This window comes from Drosophila willistoni (genome assembly GCF_018902025.1).
Source record: "Drosophila willistoni isolate 14030-0811.24 chromosome XR unlocalized genomic scaffold, UCI_dwil_1.1 Seg41, whole genome shotgun sequence".
Taxonomy (NCBI): domain Eukaryota; kingdom Metazoa; phylum Arthropoda; class Insecta; order Diptera; family Drosophilidae; genus Drosophila; species Drosophila willistoni.
In genome coordinates this window covers 1,034,498-1,055,947 of record NW_025814058.1, presented here as the reverse complement: position 1 = coordinate 1,055,947, position 21,450 = coordinate 1,034,498, and the positions used below count along the sequence as shown (strand labels likewise).

The following is a 21,450-nucleotide window of genomic DNA, read 5'->3' as shown; positions in this document are numbered from 1 at the left end:
TACTACCTAATCACCCACCAGTTCTACTCTACAACACTTGCTAAACGCACTTGCTGAAGTTGCCTGTCAAAATATTAAAAAAATATATATATACATATATATATATTCAATATTCAATCATATGTAAAACAACAAATACAACAAAACACAATTTGAACATCAAGAAAACAACACTCAAAGTTGCCTTACAAAGTGCCAATCAAATCAAAACAAAACAAAAAAGAAAAAGAATAAAAATTATACAAAACAAAAAACCAAAAGAAAGTAAAATCAATTTTCAATATCTATTTAGTGTGTTTGTTGTGTACCTGTTTTTGCCTGTCTTAGACTATCCAGCCGGGTCAGAGTGTGTGTGCGTGCGTGTGTTTGTGTGTGTGTGTGCATTTCACCTTTATATTAACTAACTAAATCGAATCCTTAACTAAATACGAAACGCAGCGCGCCCTATGACTCAGCCTCTATGATTTCAACATAATTCTAATTAACCTTTTGGACTAAGAACTAAAAAACATACAACAACAACAACAACAAAAGCAACAATGCATATTTTACATCGCACCAACGATCATCAGTTTGAGGATCAGAAATTTATGATGGTAAGATTAAGACCGCCAAAAAAACAAATAAAAAATCAACGCAAAATCCCAATACAAATAATCAATCAACTATATATTATCTCGGATATCGTTTGTTTTGTTGCTTATTTTATATCCGTTTTTTTTACATTTTTTTTAATTAAATTTTTTTTTCGTTTGCTCTCTGTGTTGAACAATTGTGAACTGTGCGTGTGTGCGAAATGGCGTATTCCATGCCAATTACCTGTCAGCCAAAAAAATTAACGTATCCAACGCTGCACAACAAAAAAAAAATCAGATATTGAACCATCCCGCACCATCGACCATGGGATCGACCAACCGATCGACCGATCAAATGCAACTCTGTGATTTCTGATTGACACAAAAATATCTTGAAGCGCTCTTCTGGCACGCAAGCACTTAGGGAAATTGCCTGTCCTTAACTAAGTGAACATTACCTGCGTTCATCACAGATTGATTACCATACCCCAATACCAATACCAATACCAATACGAGTCAGTCCATCCATCCATCCAACCAGCCATTCAGCCAGTCTCTTCTACTGCCCGAGTTAATGATCAATTTAAATAAAATACACATAAGACATAACAACAAACACTAAAATGGGTTACTTAAAGACAAGACCTCCTTCAATCAGTTCAAATTTGGGCGTCTATCAAATTGTTTATCAGTTTAAAACCAGGCTTATAACTTTAGTTCCTTCTTCTTCTGTTCCTTTTGCGATGGGACCAATTTTAAAAAACAATCCTATTCCTCCTAACGTCAATTTCAACTTGAGATGGAACATATTTTTAGTCAATAAGAGGAATGTATCAACAAGATTTTGAAATTTACAGAATGCAAATACAATTAATAGGTAGTTATATCTATATTTTTGTATTTGTCTTAAACGCTAAAGTAGTTAGTTTTGCGTTGGGATTCAAGGATATTATTAAACCTCACTTAACCTTACCTTAAATTGACTATTAGTCCTAACCGTAACATTTCATAAAGTCCTAGATAAGCGGGCTTTGCCTTTTTCCAATGATTTTTGGTGTAATAAACCTCAAAGCTAAACCCTCAAGGCTCCTAACCTTCTATTAAAGGTTTAAAACTTTGAAGAAAATCTCGTTAGCTTAAGGATTAAACCAGGCGAACATAAATCCATTTTCCACGAATCGTAAGAATTAGTTTTTGGTCTTGATTAAAAGGTTTTACTATTTTTCGCATAAAATAAATTCTGTCATTGTAATTATTAATTGTTTGTCTTCTACTTTTGACTTCTCAAACCATTTAATTCGTATAGCCTGCTCAATTAGTGCATTAGACAAAGATGCAAGATATAAACTCTTAACAATATTTTGATAACTTGGAAAGAAAGAAAAGTCTTCCACAAGATCAGTGATGTTTATGGATATCAACAGAGTTTAAGAGGATTACAATAATAACCAGGAGACAACTCTGTTGATTACTTCCGTCTAGAGAAAGCAGAAGAATAAGCCTGTTCAAGCGAATAAATATAATTATGATAGACATAATTCATCACATAAAATAAACTTGAGCAAATTAACGACCGAATCTATGACTTGTCCATTAGTTCAAACAGGGATCTTCCGTAAGAATTCGGATATCATCGTTCAAATCATTAAATCTTGATAATTGTGATAAACTCAATTGTGCAATGCATTAAAGGCTTTATTTTTCTTATTATTAATTTCGAATGCGACACATTTATTGGGTCAATTAGTTAAAATCATATCCGAATAGCACTTGCCCATCAAAAACAAATGTATCTACGATAGTTATAGACGGCATTGAACTTTGAGTTTCATGTGAACCCTTTAGAAAAAACAAAAGGATCTTTATTGATCGTCCCTCTATCCCTAAATATCGTTCCATTAGTAGAGGAGTCCTACATCTTTTTTCCTTGTTTTTTTGCGGGGGGAAATGCTGACAATGCGTGGGTATGCGAGCTCCCCCATTCAATTAGCAAAATTATATGGTGTTTCAAGTCTTCCAAGAACTTTGTTTGATCCCCGATCAAAAAATAGGGCAATTTACGGGGCAAGGGCCAAAGATCAAAACAAAAACACAACTAAGAGGCAGAGCAGAAGTCATCGCCCACAAAAATCATCATCATGCATGGTCGTTCACCATTGAAATGGGTATGTCCAGTTTTCACTGTCCAGTGTGTTGTTGTTGTTTTGGTAGTGGTAGTGGTAGTGGTGGTGGTGCTGGTGGTGGTGGCATTAGCTTTGGAACTTGAATACCTGGTCTAAATCAGGTAAAAGCCACTGAGACATTTGCGTGATGCGTTGCCAAAATAATTTATGAGATTGAAGCGCAACGCAGCGCCAATTTGCGTGCGGAGCTGGCATTTTTGACCAACAAAAAGAGAAAAAAAAAAGCCGAGAAAAAAAAAAGAATTCCATACTGTCTTGGCTGAAAAATTCCCACCGCACAGTTTGCATTGGCAGTTGGCAAAAACCACTAAACATACAATACATATATGTATATATGCATTTATAGAGAGCGAACGCTTCATGAATTTGTCTTAATTATATAGTCTGGCTGCGGCTGCCCCATAATGCCTGTGACGACAGAGAGACAACAGCAAGGATATACATATGTAGACATACATATGGCCACGGCCGATTGTATAATACGATCTAGTTTCGAATTGTCTATCAATCAGATTGATTGCAATGTGCATAGTTGCCATCAATCATTCAAAAAATAAAGACGATGATCCTTTAGATGAAAATGAAAAGCGATTTTAACTCTTAGTAGGCACTAAATGGTTTTACTAATGTTGGAGAGTAGTTTAGATTCCTTTTAATCAATATGTGTATTACTTTTGTGTTAACTAAAGCATTTTCTCTGTTTCGACAACATAAGATTCATCGAATTGATTACCAATTAACGGCCTTATCTTCCACAATCGTCTCTCTTCTTCTTCTCTTTGAAAGTTATTTAAATATTTATGCATATACGGAAATGAAAATGAAATGATTTCGTGTTCTTCACTTATTACAACGTATGCAAAAATCTTAATAATATCCAAAGGATGCGATGCATTCATTTAGATTTGTGAGCGGTTCAAAAAAAAAAAAAAGGAGAAAAAAGTGCAGCATGGCATTCAAATTGATTTCATTTGCAAAGAGGAAATTAAAAAGTCCAAACAAAAACTAAATTGAAATGCAAGATAAATGTAAATGCTCATAACACGGCCACAATCTGGCCAGGCGACGGCAAGTGTCGGCCGCTCGGTCGGTCGGTCGGTGTTGGAGCCCAAAAACTCCCCAGACGATCTTTTGAACGGCGTGTGTTAGGCTCGTGGCAAAGCGCAGCACAAGGTACAGGGCAATCGGAAGAACCAAGCACCCAAGCACCCAGCACCCAAGCACTGAGATGGCAACCGGACTTTCAGACTGCAATTCGTTCGTGGTTAAGTGTGGGGCATGGGCATGAATTTGGTGGATGGGGCATTGGGCATGGGCTTGGGCTTTAACTTGGGCTGTGGATGCCTGTGGATGGGGCTGGTGCTCTTTTGGCTTGATGTCGATGGTTGAGTTCCCTGCCGCCTCGACTGCTGTTGACTGAGTCTTTTGGGATTCTTCTATTCGTCATAAGTACATACAACACATATGTTGGCTAGTTCAGCCTAAACTTGGTCGCATTCCCTTCTTCAAACGAGACACAGAAAGAGATACAGAGATAGAGACAGAGACAGAGAGAGTAAGAGAGCTGGGCATGGACAAACCAGGCTCATGTTGATTACATTTATGAATGAGTTTTACTACTTCATTAAAGGGCGGTTGTATGCCTGTGTGTGTGTGAGTGTTTGCTCCATCGTCATCGTAAGCTCCGTCATGATGATTGTGTGGGTTCAAGAGGCGAACAAGGGAAGCCTTGCTTTTTTTTTCTTTTATGAGAAGAGAAGCGCGAGCGCGTGCGTAGCCATAGCCAGTATATCCAGTATCTGTTGAGTATAGCAGGATCGTAATAAACAAAAATCGATTATCGTTCTCCGAGCATTTCCATTGTTGTTATGTATATTATATTTGGAGTTTGGACGCTTCATCTTGAATTCGTTTAATTTATAGCCCATCCGGCATATCCAGCTGCAGCACCGGACGTCCAGCAAATAAGAAATGCAGATTCTGAATCAGATTCACACCGACACTGACCGGCAATGGCACCGGCACCGGCTCTGGTTGATGAAGATGGTCATGATGTGATGCCTCCCAGCCGACCTCCTTGTCTTTCCTACTTCATCCTTTTAACTTGTTTTCATTCACTTCCTCACCGGTGTTTCACTTTATATATTTGAATTAAATTTTAATTTACATTCTTTTTTTTTAAAGTTTGATTTCCCCCCAAACACACACACACAGAAATCTCAACACCATATTAATTTCGAAACCTCTTGCATAATCGGCCACAGTTGTCTTCATTTGTAATGCAATTAAAAGCATCCTGAAACGACGATCAAATAAAATATTATAAAATGTTCCCTCTCTGTGTCAGGGCTTGTTCTCTCCCTCTCAAGTATTATATTTATTTATATGTATATTTGTGTGTGTGTGTGTGTGTGTGTGTGCGTATATGTTGGCTAATTGGAGACCCTCAGCCTTCAATTTTGGCGCTGCTCTCTCCCCTCCAAAAAAGGTGCAGTCACAATCAGAGCGAGAGAGAAAGAAAAAAAAAAGGTAAAAACATTTTCAGTTAAGTGGAATGATTTGAAGCAGTAATTTTGAAAATAATGGCAGTAGCGACGATCGGTGGTGATTTTTGCCCAAACACACAGCTACTGTTTAACCATTCAAAATTTCTTACGTCATTGGCGAGGAATGTGGACGTGAGATGTTAGTTAGTAGCAAGCCCCCTCCCTCTTCCTCTTTGTCGCACTCTCTGCTCTTGCATTTTAGTTACTTACTTACTCACTGACTTGGGTCCTTCACCCAAAAATCATCCAGCAGGGCAAAGGCAAAATAGATAAATTTACATTTATTTTGAGGTCTTTTTAATATATTTACACTTTTATTCTATTCTATCTATTTAGACAGTTATAATGATAAAGATTCGCAAAGATTTAATGTAATTTACTTTCAAAATGTCAGAGAATCGAACTTTCCAATTTCTAAACTTAAGTAAAACTTAACTAATAACCAATTTTTAGCTCTGACCTAAATAGAATGGCAAATCCATTACAAACATAACATCCTTATATGTATATACATATATGTATATAGCCATTCTCATTCATCATTCCATCTCGATTCTGAAGACCGAAAAGTGCATTGCTAAATGGCAGCCAGGAAAAGGGTGTAGAGTGTTGATGACTTATGATTTATTTACGACTTATCACCAAGTTAAGAGAACAAATATATTTCTCTTTTATATTCACTCATGCCAAACGAAATTTATAGTTTAGTTAGTTTCCAGCATCCTTAAACCGATTAAAATGTTGTGCTTTCCTCAACAAAGCCATGATGCAATGATGAACTCCGCCTACTTAACGAAAAGCCAGCTTCATCGTTTTCTTTTCGATTTTTTTTTTTTTTTTTTAGTGTTAAAATTGCAGCTTTATGTATTTGGAAGAGCTATAGAAATAATTTAAAGCGTTGCGTTTCTGATTTAAGTACGCGATGACTTAAATATAAACATAGAGTAGTCCGTCGGTGTTAGACTCAATCAATTCTTATCTTGTCTTCTGTGCACTTATTCTATAGTTTATTTATTTTGAAGCATTTAAAAAAAGCCTTCGCTGACAATATATAATGTATGGATTCTTGCAATATATTCGCATGTTGAGCTATGTATATAGCAAAGTCTTTTCAAAATTAAACAAATCTAAAACAATCGATTGTGAATAGAGTTTTAGTCTTTTTTAATCGATTTAGTAATCGAGTTTTAGTTTTGCTTGAGATTCCGTTTCAATTTTCATCTTGTTCAGTCAAAATCAAAACTAAGATCAGAATTCAATAATTCTTAAAGTTCCTTCTCACATTTTTGTAACAGATCTAGTCAATTAAGTTTAGTTTGTGTTTTTTTTTTCTGTTTTTAACTTTTACTAACAATTTTCAACTTTAACTTTCCCTGAAAATATATATTAAAAGTTAAACCATTGAAAAATACAGCCAAAAATTTGTATAATGTGAATTATAAAATTTGATTCACAACTCTCAGCAAGATAAAACTGATTGGCACAGGTGCCTGGAACTTTTAGAGCTGCCAGCGACGAGGTAAACTGGGCCAGTTCAATTACTTTTCAGATGTCCCCTCCTGCGCTTACACCCTATAACCGAATGATAGAGGTCTAGTCAAGTTATATGTATATATATAGAGGGGGAGGGATCGACAGACAAACAATTTCTCCTTTTGACCAATCAGAAGCCAAGTACTCTTAAATCCAAAGCACACGCCCACTCTCAGTTACTTGTAAATGTTTTGGTACTTTGAACAGCAAGTTTTTACTTTCACAAAATAATATCTAATATTGATTAACAAACTGCAATCAATGCAGATCGATATAAATAAAAATGTGAAAAATTGCCAAGTTTTAGAAAGATTTTTCTTAGAAAATGTTTAAATGGCATAAGCAAATCTTTTTCCCTGTCCTGGCATATTTTTCTATAGCTTGATCGTTACATTATAGATAGATTTTAGAGCTTTAGATAAACATTAAGGAATTGAGTCTTGAAGCCTTGGAGTACTACAAGTATTGACATTTTAAAACCAAACTTTGCTCGCTTTGTTGAATAAATCAACGGCCATTTATTGGCAAAAATAACTTGAAACATTAAAGTATTATCAGAAAACTTAAATTATTTATGAAAGTCTTTAGACTATACTTTTGTTAAGCCATAAATATATTTGTGTAAAGATATACATACATATAACAATAATGTATTTTGGAATTTCGAAAAAGAATTCAAGATTATAATTTAAAAACTACTACAGCTACTTCAAAATTTAGATACGCTATTTTTATTTGAAGTTTAGGACTTGCGAAGTTTAATAAATGAAACCTTTGAAAAATTCTTTAAAGAAAAGTTACCATTATATATGTATATGTACTTTTGAAAATTCTCTAAAGAAAATAACTGAAACTTGAAAGTAAATTCTTTTGTGTGAAATAAAAAATGGTAATTCTGAACTCTTTATAATTAAAAGATTTACATTTTGCTGCTTCTGCTGAGCCAATAGATTGGATAAACGTTAACTACACCTACAACATAATTTAGTTCCTTTTGTCTTTTTTAAAGAAATAAGTGTTGTATTCAAATGCTGATAGATGGCGCTTTTCGCTTGTTGGAAAACGCCATCTGCTTTTGTTTAAATTAACGGGCCCTGTTAATGTAACATTTGAACTCTGTTAATTTAACAGCATCATTTGCGAGCATGATATAAAATAGAAGAAAACATTTTCTTATAAAGAAATTCTTACCCGCCCAAGCTAAACAAATCTCTTCAACGTATTTGTAGCCCAAGTTAATATATATGCTTCTATAGATTGCTTCAAACTTAAAAGAGATCGGCTCATGGAATTAAAAAAAAAAAAGGTATAAATTTCCCATTATTTAATACCGTTAATATTGTATTTTGTCATATATTCAAATCGACTTTGCGGGATTTTGCGGGAACATTAGTTTCGTAATATATGTAGTATCGGTAGTATCCTGAATTTTCAATTACGATTTCCAAGCAATCAAGAGTCGAACTCATGGGTTTACTTCTTTATAAAACATGTTTTTAGGACATTTTGTGCCTTGAGTTCAATATCACCTTAAAGTACCCCCATCCGTAGTCTGATTATTGCTAGTAAAGTGTAATAAATATTATATTTGAATGTACATGCGGTATAAAATACCTGAATATCTCTTAAGCTATGTTTTCATAATCAATAAAAAAAAAAGCTCATGGAATCATTACAAATCTACAAATGTTAGTTAATATATTCAAGATATTCTTGACGCCATTCAAGAATTTCTATAATATAGATAAATAGCTTATTTACATAGACTTGATGTGGGTTTTATGTGGACTCAAAGCCAATCTATATATAGAATATGTAGTTACTTGGCAATTAGTTTATTAAGAGAATTTGGGTAATTTGTTTAGTCGCTTCATAAAAAGTGAGCAAAAAAATGGAAAATCCTCAAAATACATAAAGGCATTTCCGTCAAAAATGCAGATGCAATTACTTCAAAGCCAGTAAACAGTAACTAATTGGTTAGTTTACAAAGTAATACCTTCAATCTATTACCTCATCAATTTTTTGTTAGATAAAAAAAAACTTGCTTGCGAAATTATTATAGATGTTTATTCGTATTAGTTACTTATTTGCCTAAGATTATGTAAAATTCTGCAAATTTATTTTAATAGACAATAAATATATGATTAAACATATCTTTTACTATTTGTTTAGCATAATTATGACGTGACGTTACTTACAAACTATCTAATAGCTGCTCTACAAGTGGATTTACATACAAACATATACAGACATAACTTTGTTGGCTTAAAGATAACTAAGATCGTTAGCCTACTAATAATAGCCAATAGAATTAGTCAATAAAAGAGTCAATAAAAGTTGATGTATTTCACATTCTTAGTTGTCTAAAAATGAATTTATTTGAGACGACTCATACTAAGTGTAAGCTTAACTAATTTGAGAATACCTTTAGATCATTACAAAGAACTAAATACTAAGTGAAGTGATCAAAAGATATATACAAATATGTATTACGTTAAAGGAATTATAGTTTTTATTTTTATGATTTTATAAAATTCCATTTAAGATTAATTTCAATTAAATTGAGAACCCAATATATTTAAAGTCTTTTCTAGGCATTATGTAGATATAATCAGTTAAAAATATATAGGGCTAAATGAGTAGACGATTAGAGGGTTCCACTTGGCAATTGTTATTTTGTGGGCCAAATCATTATGCAAATCCAACAAGTTCGCACCGTGGTCTGGTGTCTAATTGTAAAAGGTTCGCTTGGAAATGAGAACCCTGATTTTGGAGTCAAAGATCTTTTAATGACAATTGATCATTCGCAAGTGGATAACATTTCATTAGAATACCGAGTGAAGTACGCATACAATGTACATATAAAACATATATGTACAAAAACCTATGTACATATGTATGTAGTTTTATGTATGTCTGTACGAAATGTATGAGTGTCGTTGTGCACACACTTGAGGTGAAACTATTTCGACCTGCTCAACAGCTTCCAACTGTACTGTCTGTCTATCTACCTGTGCCTGTGTGCCTTCAAAATCAAGCCGAGAAGAAAAAAAAAAAAACCAGATAGTCAACCTAAGCTAAGAAACCATTCGAACCTTTATAATTTATTTATCTTTATTCTGAATTACGCCACGGGAGTATTGACCACCAGTGTAAATTCAACATTTCAGCATATTCACGACGGACAATAATAATAAACAAAAGCGTACAATTCAGAATCTCATGTGATTGAAAACTTGAAATACTAATAATACAAAAAAAAAAAATCGAAAAAAGGCAAAGAAAAAAAAAAGTCGAAATAAATAAATAATAACAGCATAAAGCAAATGTAGAAACATGGCACCAATAAACGCACGCTGCCAAAGGGTCAAAAGCTTTGACCAACCAAGAACCAACTCGACTTCACTGAATGGCTGACTGACTGACTGCCTGCCTGCCTGCCTGCCTGACTGACTGAGGGATTGAATGTCTGATCTATGATCTATACAAGTACTAGATAGATAAATGAATGGCATATGAATATCTTGTCGGATGTATTAGCAAATTTAATTCTTCCTATTGACTACAGCAAATCGATTGTTTAGTAGAAATGTTGTCATAATATTGAAATAACAAAATGTAATTTCTAAAAACAAAAACAAAAACTTTATTATATTCTTCCTATAGTTCGATCTGACTATCTGTCTTTCTGCCTGTCTTATGGTGATGTGACATTTTATCGATTTGTCGTTGTTGCTGATGGTAACGAGATGAGGCCAGTAAATCCGCTTCAAATCGACGAATCATATTTACATGTTTTGCTGACTCTTTGCTTTGGCTAAAAGCAACGAAAAAAAAAAAACTGAAAAAAAATATGTCGAACAGTTAAAGTCCGTGTTAGTGTGTGAGGCGCGCTTTGGCGTTGATCAAAGTCAAAACGCGAATTTTTCAGAGAGGTTGCACGAAATCTTCTGGGAAGAAAAAGAAAACCACCAAATACCCAAAAAAAAAAAACTGAAGAAAAAACAGAAAGAAAAAAAATAAAATAAAACACAACACAGAAGGCCAAAGCCGAAAAACTCAGACAAAACAACAAGAGAGTAGAACCGGTTTATCTGTATCGTTAAATATTCTATTTGATGCTGGCAAATGACAAGATAATCCAAAGTAATCAATCAAAATTATTTTAATTTATTAAGCCACAATAAAGTCGTGCCCAATTCGTAATTTCCACGTTCTGTGTTCGCGAGGGCCAACCAAACTAACCATATGTATGTATTTCTACACAATGTCGACTCCAGATCTCTTAGAATTTTTAGACATTCAGGTTGATCCAACGATACCTTACCTTACCTTACCTTACGGGAATATTTAGACATACAAACGGACGGACAGAGTTAGTAGCTTAATTCTTGAATAGTTTCTCCAACTTCTTCTTTTTCCACTAAGCACTTTTAGCAAAAACAAACTCAAATACAATTTTGTATAAAGACAATTGAAACTTATTGGAGTAATTGTTAGTGTGTGCAACATTCATAATGTGTGTGTGTGTGTGTGTCTCCCCCACGACGACCCTCTTTCGCTCTGTCTTTCGTTCTATTAATGGGAATTCCTAATAACTCTAAATAAACTAAACTAAAAACCGAAGATAGTACCACAAGCCGTCATCCAATGTCTCCCTTATTTGGATCACAATGCAATGCCATTGAGAAACACAGCGAAAACACAAACAACAACAAAAAATGGGAAAGAGAGTGCAAAAAAAAACCATAAGGAATTTAAATAAACTTGTTGAAATTGTGAAACCTTCAACCTCAACGTTTTGTGTCAAATTACTGTCATTCCATTTTTCGCATTTCGCCAGGCCAAATGAAGAAGGAATTAAACCAGGTAAAAAGGAATGACCGACCGACCGCCCATCGTTATTGCCCAAATACATACATGTATGAGTATGACTTAATAGTCTTAATGCCTTTTATACATTGTAACTTAGTTTCGCATATGTAAGTAAATGTATATCATGTTGTATGTGATGTGTGTGTGTGCGTGTGTGTGTGTGTGTGTGGAGAGCATTTGTCCTATTGTTAAATTTGGCAATCATGTATAATGGATATCCAAAAACCATACAATATCACATTATTATCATTTAAATCTTACATTGACTTCACATCCTGGATTTTCTAAGCACATGCCACTGGAAAAGGATGTTAGAATGGCTTAAGATATCGATACCTATTCACAGCCAGTGTCGCTTAACGGTTCTTGTTGCCCATCCATGCCCACACACACACACAAACACACACACACACACATACAGAACCATAACGTGTGTCGCGAACTGAATGCCATTTAGCGATCAACCCTTTCAGCCTTGCCCACTGACTGACGACTTACTGTAACAATTTGTATATTTATTTGGTCACACACACACACACACAAAATTACGCATACAAGTTGGCAGAGTTTCTTTTTTTTTCCACTGTTAACAAAAACTCCCATTAAGAGCCCTTTGGCTTCTTACACACAGCTTCAGCAGCAACCTATTGAGCTTTACATTGTCGATATTTTGTATACCATGCACCTATAGAGTAAAGTGATATATTAAAATCGCCAAAATGTACATAAGTAACACGCAGAAGAACACGTTCTAGATGTCTATTTAGGGTATATAGACATCCATTCTTGATCAGCATCATTAGTCGAGTCCAAGTAACCACGTCCTTTCGTTTTGGATGGAATAAATCTTATTTTCTTTAGTGCTGTACGAACGAAAGCTACGAAATTGTGAACATTTTTTAAGGCTTATCAAATTTGTTAAAAAAAGGCAAATTTTTTCCCGAAATATTAAAAGTAACTTATTCAAACTTAAGACACTAAAATTTGTTATTAAATTGTATAGGCTCGCCAAATTTTATAAAAATCGCATTTAAAATAGCCAAGTTCCACTTAGAAACTTTTTCACTAAAACAACCAAACTGGCAAAACTGACCGCTAGACGCGCCAAAGTGCTTGTGTGACCTACTAACTTTAGTCTTTTGAATTTGAAATAGTTATTTTTCTTTTACTTAGCGCATGGTAAAGCAAAGTCGGTGAAGCGTTCGTTTCAGTAGTTCTACTGACTTCATTTTTTCTCGTATGTCCTCACACACACGTATTTAAAATATGCATATGTATTATTGATGACAGGCGAAACGGGGGTCCTGGTCCTAGTCCACTGATGGGCAGGTCAGTGTCTTTTTTTTTTATTTTAAATGCAACTAACTATAACAAATAACAATACAATATCAAAAATACTCACCCATACACAAGCATATCCTTGTCGGCGCGAAAAGAAGTTCAAAAAAAAAAAAACCAACAAAGAACCCCCCAACGAATGTTTAACGGTGGCGAATTTCTCTGCCGACGACGAAGCGAAGCCAGCTGCGCGCCACAGCTTCTTCTTTGGACCGTTGTACGTCGTCGTCGTTGCCGTTGCCGTTGCCGGCGCTGCGGCAATGGCCATGGCCATGGCTGCTGCTGCTGCTGATGCTGATGGCTGCTGCCTATTTGGCATACTGCTGGGACTAGTTTTCATTTCGTAGTCGTCTTTCGCAGACTGATGTCGCTGCCGACGGGTCGGGCCAAAAGTTCTATAATTTATTTTTGTGATTCTCTTTTTTTTATTTTTATATTTTTGGCAATTTCTTGCGGTAGAAATACTTGCTGATTGAGTGGAGCGGAGCCCCTCCACCGTAACTAACTGCCAATTTGGATTTCGGAAATCAAATATCGTACACACTGTGTAACGTTTACGAAAACAAAAAAATAACTAAATCTAATATTTAAAAAAAAAGAAGTGTTTTTTAAAAGCTATTCCATCACGGTGTGTGTGTGTGTGTGTTGAATTGAGATATATGTATAGAGATATATAGTAGACCACACCCGCGTACTCCAATTAAAAAGTGCACTCAAGTATGATAACATGACTTTAGCTTATGTGGATATGCCAGCTGTAATCCAGGTTCAGGTAAAACTCAAATAAATCTAAATAAGACTAAATCCTCTTTACTATATCACATAGAATTCGCTTTGCATTCTTTGACAAGACTGAGTTTGTGTGTGTCTTTCGGAACAAGTTTAATTTCAAAAGCTTAAATAAATACTATAGCAGACAATTTAGCTTAGAATCCAATCATTTTAGATCAAAGTACTGATCCGATATCAACAGATTGTCTACAACTAGAGCTTAATATGAAAGAGAACACCGCTCAAAGCCGTCGCCAGTTATTTTGGCGCCCAAGGCGAAGAATCAAAACGAGAACCTTGCCGCAAATTTTTATTACAAAATGTTTTCATTGCTTCTCGCTCAAAATAAAATTTTGATTTAAGACGAATTTAATTTTTTTTTTTTTGCTCGTTTGTTTTTTTGGCGCCTAAACCGACCGCCTTACTTCAGCTGAGCGAATTAGGCACAGAAACTATGAATAAGTCTTGGCTTAGTTAGGCCAACGTCAACTTCTACCTTTGATTTCAACCAAATCGGAAAATATATTCTATGATCTATGAACCTAAAGGACAGAAATTTCAAAAAGCGACTGTGGAATTAAAACTATACATATTAAAATTTACAATTGCATATAAAATTTAAGTTAAAATTCTGCATTTTTTAGTTTTCACATTTGGTCTCGTTTATTAACTTGATCAGTTACCACTTTAATAACTCTTGCAACACAAATTCATTATAGATACTTGTTAGAAAAAGTTAAAATATAATTATTTTGGGAAAATGGATCAGTCCATCGATGATTATATAGTATTAGAATAACTTTTTGGCGGTAAGATCTCTTTATATGCCATTTCAACTACTTCATCACATGTCGATAATTAATAATAAACTATAGGTCATGACCTTTACACAAACATTATCTTAATGCCTAAAATTTATTATTTATATAAAATTAATTTGAGAAAGTTAATCTCTTCCGGCACACACGATATACCGCTTCAACAGAAAACTAAAGATTGTTATGCGTTTTGGCCAGTTACACAAACTGTTATGGCCATTTCAATTCAGCGTATTACAAAACTTGAATTTGATATTGAATTTTCGTTACTGGAAAGTAAAAATAGCCGGCGGGTGCTGATCTCCCAAAGTTTATATTATTCTATTCTAAAAATTGGTGTAAATGTTATCCAAAATTGTTTGTTTCTATCAATATTAAGAGATCGAATGTTTAGTGAATAAATTTAAAGTTTTTTAAGTTTCGAGGGATACTTTTGGGTATCAGGGGTTGAGATATTTTCAAAATATTATTTTCTTATTTTAGCTCTATGTCAAAAGTTTGGTTTGTTGCCTTTTTAAAAAGACTTTAAAACGTACCCCAAAGTCAAAAAGAAACAAAAGCTGCCCCTACATTCGGTCCTGTCTGAAATGTTTACTGGAACTAAGGATTTGTTGCATTTTAATTGATAACAGGGCTAGCCATGGGCATAACTTGAGTCAAATCGAATGATATTAAAGGTCTATGTAGGGATAAGCAGAGAGACAAGACTGGATTGATCAAGACTCTAAGGAGTATATTACTTTACCGACTTGCCTTGATTTGGTTTGTCATCCTGAAAACCAAATCAAACTGAAACAAAACTTAAAAATCTAACAAAATTGCCTTGGAGATCAGTTAAATTAGATATGTTAAATGTCTTATTACTGGAATAATTTTTTGAATGTCATCGGATGATGTATAAAATAATCGATTACTTTTTTTTATATTAACCTTTCAATGAAATGAATGAATGAAAGTAAATACTTTCTACATCAATACTGAATTTACAAATTAAGTTGACAAAATCAATCAAAGTTTCTTGAACAATAGGTCTCATAGAGTATATAAACCGTATACATAGTTGCTATTATATAATATTAATATAACATTATGCTTACAAATTGATTTACAGGAACGCCTTAGTGGTCATGGGAGTCTAGGATTGTCTAGCAGTAGTCCGGCTTACACAACCCACTCGAGCGGGCACGTGGGTAGAGGCGGTCCGGCATCCGGCCATAGTAATACCCATGGATCGGCGGCAACGATGCATCATCAATCACTTCAGTCCGATTTTCAGCCTCCTTACTTTCCGCCACCCTTCCATCACTCAACTCAAAGCCCTCCTCAGCAACAGGTAAGTCAATTGAAGAGCAAAACACTTTATCTACATAGATATACCTTTTTTTTGTTTTGTTGGTTTTTTGCAATTTCCAATATTATTTAGATGTCTGGATATTTACAGAATCATGGTGCACTTGAATATCTGGGCACGGATCCCTATGGCCAGCCCTTGTCATCGTTGCATCATGCGCCACTGCATCATTACAATCAATTGGCTGGCCTAAGGTCGACGCAAGATCAACTGGGAATCCACAGGACTCACAGAGAGGCTGAGCTACAAGGACATGTTGTGAGTAGAACTTCCACCCAATTAAAGACCATATTAGTCGTAGTGAGTCCAAGAAAATATTCTTGCTTAACCCCCACCCCCCACCCACTTCATTTTCTGGTTTACTCTGCTCTGTTCTGCTCTGCTCATCATCTTGCATCCCATCTTTCCATACTTTAAATTGAACAATTTTGTCTACCACATTACTCTTGCATATTTTGCAACATACTTCATTTCCGAAAGAAGCAACGAAACAAAACGGGGACAGCAACAGCAGAACAGCAGAAGCAGCATCAGTAGTAGTAGACGTAGAAAACCTCCCTCCCTCCCCCAACTCTTGAAAAGTTGTCGAAGTTATTTCTTAACAAATTCCATTCAAGTGAATTATAAAAAATGAAAACATCCTATGGAAAATGTTAAAAATGTTTTTGGGATTTCGGGAAAACGTCTTGCAAGCAGCAGCAGCAACGATGAAAATTCTTGGCTCTGCTTTAGCTAAGAGGTAAAGAGTTTCATTTGAAAAACAAAAAAGAAGAAAACAACCAAAAAAAAAAAAAAAAGGAAACCCGAAAGGAAAAGAACAGATATGCCGTCCCTTGTTTATGAAAGAGGCAAGAAGCCGGCAAAGACCAACGATTGTGTGGCATTTGCAACGTTTTTCGGTTTGGAAAGGCGTATCCTTGGCTGTGGCAATGCCGGTGCCAAAGCCAAAGCCAAAGCCAAAGCCAGTGGTTGTGCTGCGCATCTGTAAACTAAAGAGGGCTCACGCACACACACACACACAGGGAGTATGTGAGTGGGGTGGGGGTAGGGCAGCAGCATAGTCGGAGGGTAATGGTATGGATATGGCTACAAGTCGCTCGGTCCTTGGTCCTTGGTCCTCGGTCCTCGGCCTCTGTGCACACACATAATTGCCATAAAGCTCTCGGATTGGCTCAATACCACTCGACGCTGTTTCTTCCTCTCAATTGTGCTGCCCTTAACCAACCCCCTTTTGTTTATTAACGCAATAATGTAGCCATAATTTGACAGATTTGTCGACACACACACACACACGAACACATAGAAACACACAGAAATATGTATAAAAATCGAGAGTTAAACTTCCCCTTTCCATCCATATTTTTTGCAACAGATTTTTTAATTTCACTTTAAATGATTCAAGCGAATTCAACCCGAAAGTTCAGGAATATTTCTATGATTTAACATATGCAATCATTTGGCTTATTTTTCATAAATAAACTACAGTGTAATCTAGCTATAATGATCAGAAATCAAAACTTTATTATGTATATATTATTCGATTAGAAAATGGATTGCAAAAGTTGTGTCTACAAAACTAAGGAGAATTAGGTATATGTTTTTTATATAAAAGTGTTTACTGTATAGAAGCTTGACTGTATTTAGGAGTTTCAGTGATTATTTATTATCAAAGGAAAAGTTGTCCAACTAACAATATTTTAATACCATAAAATGAACATGGGTTTTCCTTCAGTTTTTGTATAAAACACTTCTTAGTTACTTTCTTTACTTAAGAGGTTAAACATGATTTTTATTTTAATATTCAATTATGATCAAAGTCTAGATGTATATAAAATTGCCATAACAAAATGAGTTTCATCTTTGTCATTAGCTAACCCTGGTTAAGTATTTTTAGAACAACATAATTATAATCCTATTCAAGGACAGTTTTTTACGCAATCGACTTAGCTTAACACATCGAGAGGTTTCCCTTTAATTATATTAAATAAACAATTGATCTCATATGAGAAATATAATTATGTTTCTTTTTTTTTTTTGTTTTGCTTACAGACTCAACTGTCTCATGGATTTCCATACACAGATAGAAGAAGCGATTATGGAACTGCTCTATCTGCTGGAGCTGCGCATGGGACCAGGCTAGGACATGAACATGAATCGCTGGCGTTACACCAAGCCCTACAGAATGCCGTTGATGATGTTCAAGCACCCGCTCTTGATGATAACGTGGCGTTTATGTCAGATCTTCCCTTAATAAAGAGTAAGTTAATAAGCACTTCAAAATCTAAAGTAGATGCAGCTTTAAAATAATAATACCTAATAAAAAAGTTCGATATTGGCAAACGTATCTAATAGATACGCGAGTTGGAACTTACCAATTTCAATTGGGAAATCTTTCTATTTGGGAAAGTGATATGCCCAAAACGGGTTTTTGCTGTGCTTCAATGATTTGAATGAAATAAGTGGAACAAGTTTAGTTGCGATATTGATATTCGATGAGATATTTAAATGATCAGTATTGTCATAGTTCTATTGTTAAAGACATTGTAAGAGGAAAAACACATCACATAAGAAAAAGCGGATTAGAGGATAATAGATTTTATATCCGAAATTTGATCATGAATCATGAAAAGATTGTCTTAAACCACTTCATCTCCTGTGATTAGATAGATAATGTTAAAATACCCTTTCTACACTCAAATTCCAAATTATTGTTCAAGGATCAAGAACATATAACGCTGCGGAACATCGAGATTTTTAAGTTTGCTTCATACTACTAAATTCTTTGCAAGATTACCAAGTTATTTAAAATTAAAATTAAAATGGGGTAATCAATTACAATATGAGATATTTTTGGCGATATGTGTTGGCCTCATCGTTGCAACTAATGTCGCTGATTTAGGCAAGTGAGGCCTCGGGGCAACAATTTGCTGTTTCCCAAGTAGTTTCCGTTTTAAGATGCGGTCCTGCCCGTGATTCGATATGAGACTTACGCCTCAACTTATGTTATCCTATTTATCATTTCTTGTAGTCTATATGCAACAGATACAGGAAATATTAGGAAATTAAAGTAGTTGCTTCTCCTTCTCCTGCAAAATACAAACATATGAGTTGAAGTTATTGAGAGAGCTTGGGCAAAGCGTTTGTTGTCACCACAAATGGTCTGAGGAAAAAGGATACATACAAACTATATATGTATATATGGATCGATGTATGAATAGCCAAAAGAATCTTATTAAAGGAGTACCTATATATATACATATGTATGTATGTGTGAATAATTGTAAGTTGTATGTTACTGGGTCTTGATGAACTACAAAAACTGCATTTGTATTTGAGGCGGAACCATAAAAACGCCCAAAGAGCAAGGCATAATCAACCCCTCGGGAACAAATGAAGTGAGTGTGTGTGTGAGTGTATGTGAGAGTGTATGTGTGTGTGTGTATTGTGACGTTGAAGCTGACACCTCTAATTGGCAGGATTAGGGTAAAATGATCCCGATGCAGTGTACTGCTTACACTTTGTCGTTCCGCAACAATGAGGAGCCGAAAAATAGAATAGAAAATGAAAATAAATATATAATAATAATAAATAATATATTTCCTTTACATTGAGCTGCTGCTGCTGCTTCTGTGTATTTTGAGTTTTCTTATGGGCAAAAATTTAATGATTCACCTTCACCACCTTTCGCGTTGTTCACAGGCATGAAAAGTGGGAAGGATGCCGCCAACATTGGCTCGGGTTCGCCTAGCGAAGTATTCTGTGCAGTTCCTGGTCGCCTTAGTCTTTTATCCAGCACATCGAAATACAAAGTCACAATTGCGGAAGTACAGCGCCGATTGTCACCGCCCGAATGCTTGAATGCCTCCTTGCTGGGAGGAGTCCTTAGGAGGTAAGTGTAGTGTTCTTGGCACTAAACCGAATTATTATCTTAAAACTAAAGCATTGCATTGCATCGATTTCTTCTCGTGCTGTGTTCTATCAGGGCAAAGAGCAAGAACGGTGGACGACTCTTGAGGGAAAAGTTGGAAAAAATTGGCCTAAATTTACCAGCCGGCAGACGAAAAGCAGCAAATGTAACTTTACTCACCTCATTGGTGGAAGGAGAAGCAACCCATTTAGCCAAGGACTTTCATTTTGTGTGCGAAACCGAATTCCCGGCGAGACAGCTGGCCGAATACATTGTACGCCATCAAACTGAGCCCCAGGATTCCTACAGAAGGAAGGAACTCATTCTTCATTCGCAACAGGTAAGTGAGGCGGAGAAAATATTCCATTCCATTTTTCTAATAATTCCAAATTTCCATTCAACTGATAGATAACAAAAGAGTTAATGCAGATCCTAAGCCAAGACAGAACCACACATTTCGGAACACGGTCACAGCATCTGTTAGAGCCATCAATGCAACGACACTTGACACATTTTTCCCTAATAACTCATGGGTTTGGTTCTCCAGCAATCATTGCAGTACTCCATGCTTTTCAGGTAAGACATTGTCTTTAAGATTTAAAATGAAAAATGAAACTGAAACTTCAGAATAATAATATCACCTATCTATTGCAGGCATTTTTGAACGAATCGTTAAATTATTTGGAGAAACTGTATCCATCGAATGGAGGTGGAATGGTATCATCGTCCTTGGATAAAAGTAAAATTGACAACGATAAAAAATGATAGACTATTTATATATTGTATATTGCCCCAGAAATGAAAACAAAAACAAATTGTATTTTAAGGAACACTTATCATACACTAGGTACAATATCTAAGAAATATTAAATTATTGTAAATTAATTTATTTAGTTAAGTGTAAATTATTGCATTTTTTTTTCTAAATAATAGTATCTGTAATTCGATTATACATTCAAATAACTACTACGTACATTTAACTTATTTAAATTAGACGAATTCAACGACTTGTTGGCATAAAGTCGATGCTATTACACACAAAATGCTCACAATTTTTTTTTTCGAAGTAACTTACACATTTAAGATTTTAAAATTACACAAAATGAATAAAAAATGTGTTTTTAAAATTAAGCCTGGCATTGTGGGGCAGTTTATTACAATTTTGTTTATTCAAATTAAAGCTTATGGGTTGAGGTTTCAAAAATAATGGTAAATTTCAATTAATTTGATTTTGGTGTGACCAGGTCTTAGCTGTAAAAATTGTCTCTGTAAAAATAGTGGGAAATATAAGTAGAAAAAAATTACCCGTTAACTTAAAATGCTTGAGTTACTTACAATGGTCCATTCTTTTATATAAAATTGCATTTGTACCTTTTGTTTAGTATAACATCAGGTAGGCGCCACTTGTTTGAAATAGTGGTAAATTTTACACTCGCAAATAAATTGAAAATACAAATACTGGTATTCTTAACTCCTCAGTGTTGCATAGTGCAAGGTCAGTGTTGAACATGGCGCGAACTGAAACGTTAACAGAACTAACCTGGCAAAGCTTT

The 21,450-nt window shown here is 35.0% G+C and overlaps 1 protein-coding gene across 4 annotated transcripts in view; it reads left to right on the top strand.

The window, feature by feature from the left end:
* Window positions 1–20,742, top strand: part of LOC6642906 (transcription factor AP-2-epsilon) — a 47,685-nt gene extending 26,943 nt beyond the window's left edge. Inside the window, exons 1-8 of one of the 4 annotated variants that reach the window (XM_015178268.3) lie at window positions 268–596; window positions 15,751–15,972; window positions 16,081–16,248; window positions 18,040–18,247; window positions 19,690–19,879; window positions 19,973–20,237; window positions 20,306–20,473; window positions 20,552–20,742. In XM_015178268.3, coding sequence (XP_015033754.1) covers window positions 540–596; window positions 15,751–15,972; window positions 16,081–16,248; window positions 18,040–18,247; window positions 19,690–19,879; window positions 19,973–20,237; window positions 20,306–20,473; window positions 20,552–20,662 — 1,389 coding nt within the window. In that variant the 5' untranslated portion in view covers window positions 268–539 and the 3' untranslated portion in view covers window positions 20,663–20,742. Of the gene's footprint in view, window positions 1–267; window positions 597–15,750; window positions 15,973–16,062; window positions 16,249–18,039; window positions 18,248–19,689; window positions 19,880–19,972; window positions 20,238–20,305; window positions 20,474–20,551 lie in introns of those variants that run through there. The other 3 variants (XM_015178265.3, XM_047012255.1, XM_047012254.1) reach the window with 3 other exon arrangements.
* The last annotated feature ends 708 nt before the right edge of the window (window positions 20,743–21,450 follow it).